This window comes from Ovis canadensis, chromosome 9, assembly GCF_042477335.2.
Source record: "Ovis canadensis isolate MfBH-ARS-UI-01 breed Bighorn chromosome 9, ARS-UI_OviCan_v2, whole genome shotgun sequence".
In the NCBI taxonomy this organism is placed as follows: Eukaryota; Metazoa; Chordata; class Mammalia; order Artiodactyla; family Bovidae; genus Ovis; species Ovis canadensis.
The window spans coordinates 21,693,789-21,696,751 of NC_091253.1; the positions used below are offsets into that span (position 1 = coordinate 21,693,789).

General features: G+C 40.1%; 1 protein-coding gene across 1 annotated transcript; it reads right to left on the reverse strand.

The window, feature by feature from the left end:
• Window positions 1-207: 207 nt before the first annotated feature.
• LOC138446278 (endogenous retrovirus group K member 9 Env polyprotein-like) lies at window positions 208-1,908 on the reverse strand. The gene has a single exon (XM_069601130.1). It carries the CDS (start codon window positions 1,906-1,908, stop codon window positions 208-210), a length of 1,701 nt encoding a protein of 566 aa, XP_069457231.1.
• Between the last annotated feature and the right edge of the window lie 1,055 nt (window positions 1,909-2,963).

Below are 2,963 nucleotides of genomic sequence, written 5' to 3' on the forward strand. Positions count from 1 at the left end.
TACCATTGTATATAGAACACAATCAGAATATCTATCTTCTATGAAGTATACACAATAAGATAATCTATCTTCTATGAAATGTTGCTGAAACCAAACATCTTGGAGCCTTAAGGGTTACAAAAATTCTTGAGGGTGGCGGGACAGGGAGCTTAGGCACATGTCCTAGGGCCCGGCATACCTGCCAGGGAGCTCCCAAGACTTAACCCTTCACGGGTCGTCCCCCGCAACTCCCCTCTCTTTATTTTTTAAAAGCTCCATAAGATGTTGGTGTTGCAACATGTTTTTATGTATTAAAACTCTCATATGTAGAAATTCTTTAACAATACTACGAATAAGGCAAGGAGCTAAACAAATTATGATAAGCACAACAGTCAGAACGGCGCCCATAGCGATTATACTTCGCCACAGTGAATGAAGGCTAGGAAAGTTAGAAAATAAATTTTGTAAAAAATTATCGACGGTATCAGCTATATTCAAAGTAGCTTTTGGAGAATTTTCGATGTCAAGAATTTCATTGTGCAATTGTAAAAGATCTAAAGAAACATTAGTATTAAACCAAATTTCTTGCAGATGTTTTTTCACCTTATCCCACGGAAAGTCAGAAGTATTGTAAGGCTTTTTTGTAACACAAATCCATTTATAATTAGCATGGCACTGAATTTTCATGCGAAAATTAATACTCTGAACTTGTTCTCCTAGAACTCTAACTACATCATATAAAGCTGATAATCTATCTTCTATTTTTTTATCTATATCTTCTTGAGTTCCCATTACTTTAGTAACATTATATGACAAGGAATCTACAGTATGAGCAGCTTGAATGGATTGTGCTAAAGATACAGAAGCAGTAACAGCAGTTGCTATAAGGGTGATTAAAGATACTATACCCAGAATAATCAGGCTCAGACCTCTTTTAGGACGGCTAAGAGCCGTATTAATGCGTTGCAACAATTCTAAAGCAGTCTCATCATACCATTCTTCAGTTATTTCAACAGGTAACATTACAAAAGCAGGTTGTTTTACTATTATAACTTGTTCTCCTTTGGCTACACCTCTAATGCAATTAGTAAGTATGCAATTAGAACAATTTAAATGATAAATATTCAATGACAGTGTTATTTCCATATGGCCTTGTATCAACATGAATGGGTAAGGAACACAAGCTCGGGGATATAAAAATCCTGTAACTCCCACATCACCATATTTACTCCCACTAATATTGGGCTGTAAATATAGGCTATTGCCATGACCAAAAGCAGCCAAAAGTTTCCACAGTTCAGTTTGAAATATAGGAGCAGTGTTTACAGAAAGAATGGGTGGATGCTGTCCTCGATATTCGGGGAAATCAGGTGTTCCTCCAGGTGCCCAGTCCCATAAAAGGGTGGTATTGGCATTGTTGATGTTATACACCGATGCAATTCGTGCTTGACATAAAGTCCAAGGAGTGTCTATTCCTATGCCGATGCTTAAATGTTTGTCACAAAACGGAATGTCGAGGGGTCCGGTTCCGTCACGGTACGATCTCTTTCCAGTTTTTTCATCAATGCCTGAAATAGTCACTCGAGGATAGGATATATCAGCTGACACCTGTATACAATGAGGATGCTGTGATTGATAAGAAAAGCACATAGGGTATTGAGTAGTAAGACCATAAAAGGAGATATTGGCTTGCTGAGGAGAAATGTGAATATCTGATTTTCCTCCTAAAAGACTTGTATCATTAACATATACAGGTACTGTTTCTTTATCCCATCCTAAGGATTGAATCATAGGCGGATCAGGAATGTATGCCCAAAAAGCCGCAGCCGCCCCGTTTTGTATCCGCTGTAACAATAATAATAACATGATCAGTATTTTTGCAGGCATCACTGGAGGTTGTACATGAGCCTCATTCCAAGCATATTGCATCAGCGCCTCAATCTGCCTCTGGGTAGGCAGCTCACTCGTGGGCTCGCTCAGTGTCATGCGTTGCATTTGATGTGTCAGGGAGTTCCTCTGCCGCGCGTACCAGCCTTTCCGGAATCCAGCGCGGCGCTTCGGCATCCTGTGGAAAAACACAAACATGCCCTCGTCCCCATATTAGTACAGGGTCTGGCCCATACCACAGATTGGTAAGTGGATCCTTCCATCGTACAAGTGGTTTTTTGCATGAGGATCATTCTCCCCAAAAACGCTGGGCTGCTGAATTGCCTTCTGCGTCTAAAGTTAAAAAATTTAAAACATAAAGAGCATGGTTTAAGGCGTTATGCGGTGAGGGGCTATACAGTTCATTCCCCTTTTTTTGTTTTAATAATTGATGTTTAAGGCATTGATGGGCTCGTTCCACAATACCTTGTCCCTGTGGATTATAAGGAATTCCTGTTTTATGATGAATTTGGAAAGAAAGACAAAAACGTTGAAAAGAACGGCTAGTATAACCAGGTCCATTATCTGTTTTAAGGGTTTGTGGGATTCCTGAAGTAGAAAAGCAAAACAGCAAATGTTGAATACAGTGACGTGTCGATTCTCCAGTGTGAAGGGAGGCCATGAGAAAATTGGAAAAAGTGTCAATAGAGACATGAACATATTTAAGACGTCCAAATTGAGGAATGTGAGTAACATCTGTTTGCCAGAGGTGATTAGGGCGTAAACCTCGAGGGTTGACACCATATTGAGGGAGAACAAAGAATTGAGGACAAGTAGAGCAAGATTTAACAATTTGCCGTGCAGCTTCACGGGAAATTTAAATTGCAACCGTAAAGAATGACTATTTTGGTGATGTAAATCATGGGATTTTCGGGCTGCATCAATAGCTGATTGGAAAAACACTTGTTTAGTAAGAACGTCCGCAGTGTGATTGCCTTGTACGAGGGCACCAGGAAGGGTGGAGTGTGCACGAATATGTCCAAAGAAACAGGGGTGTTGGCGGCAATGGAGAACCTGTTGAATCAATGTAAATAAGTTAAGAACTTCAGGAGAGGTGG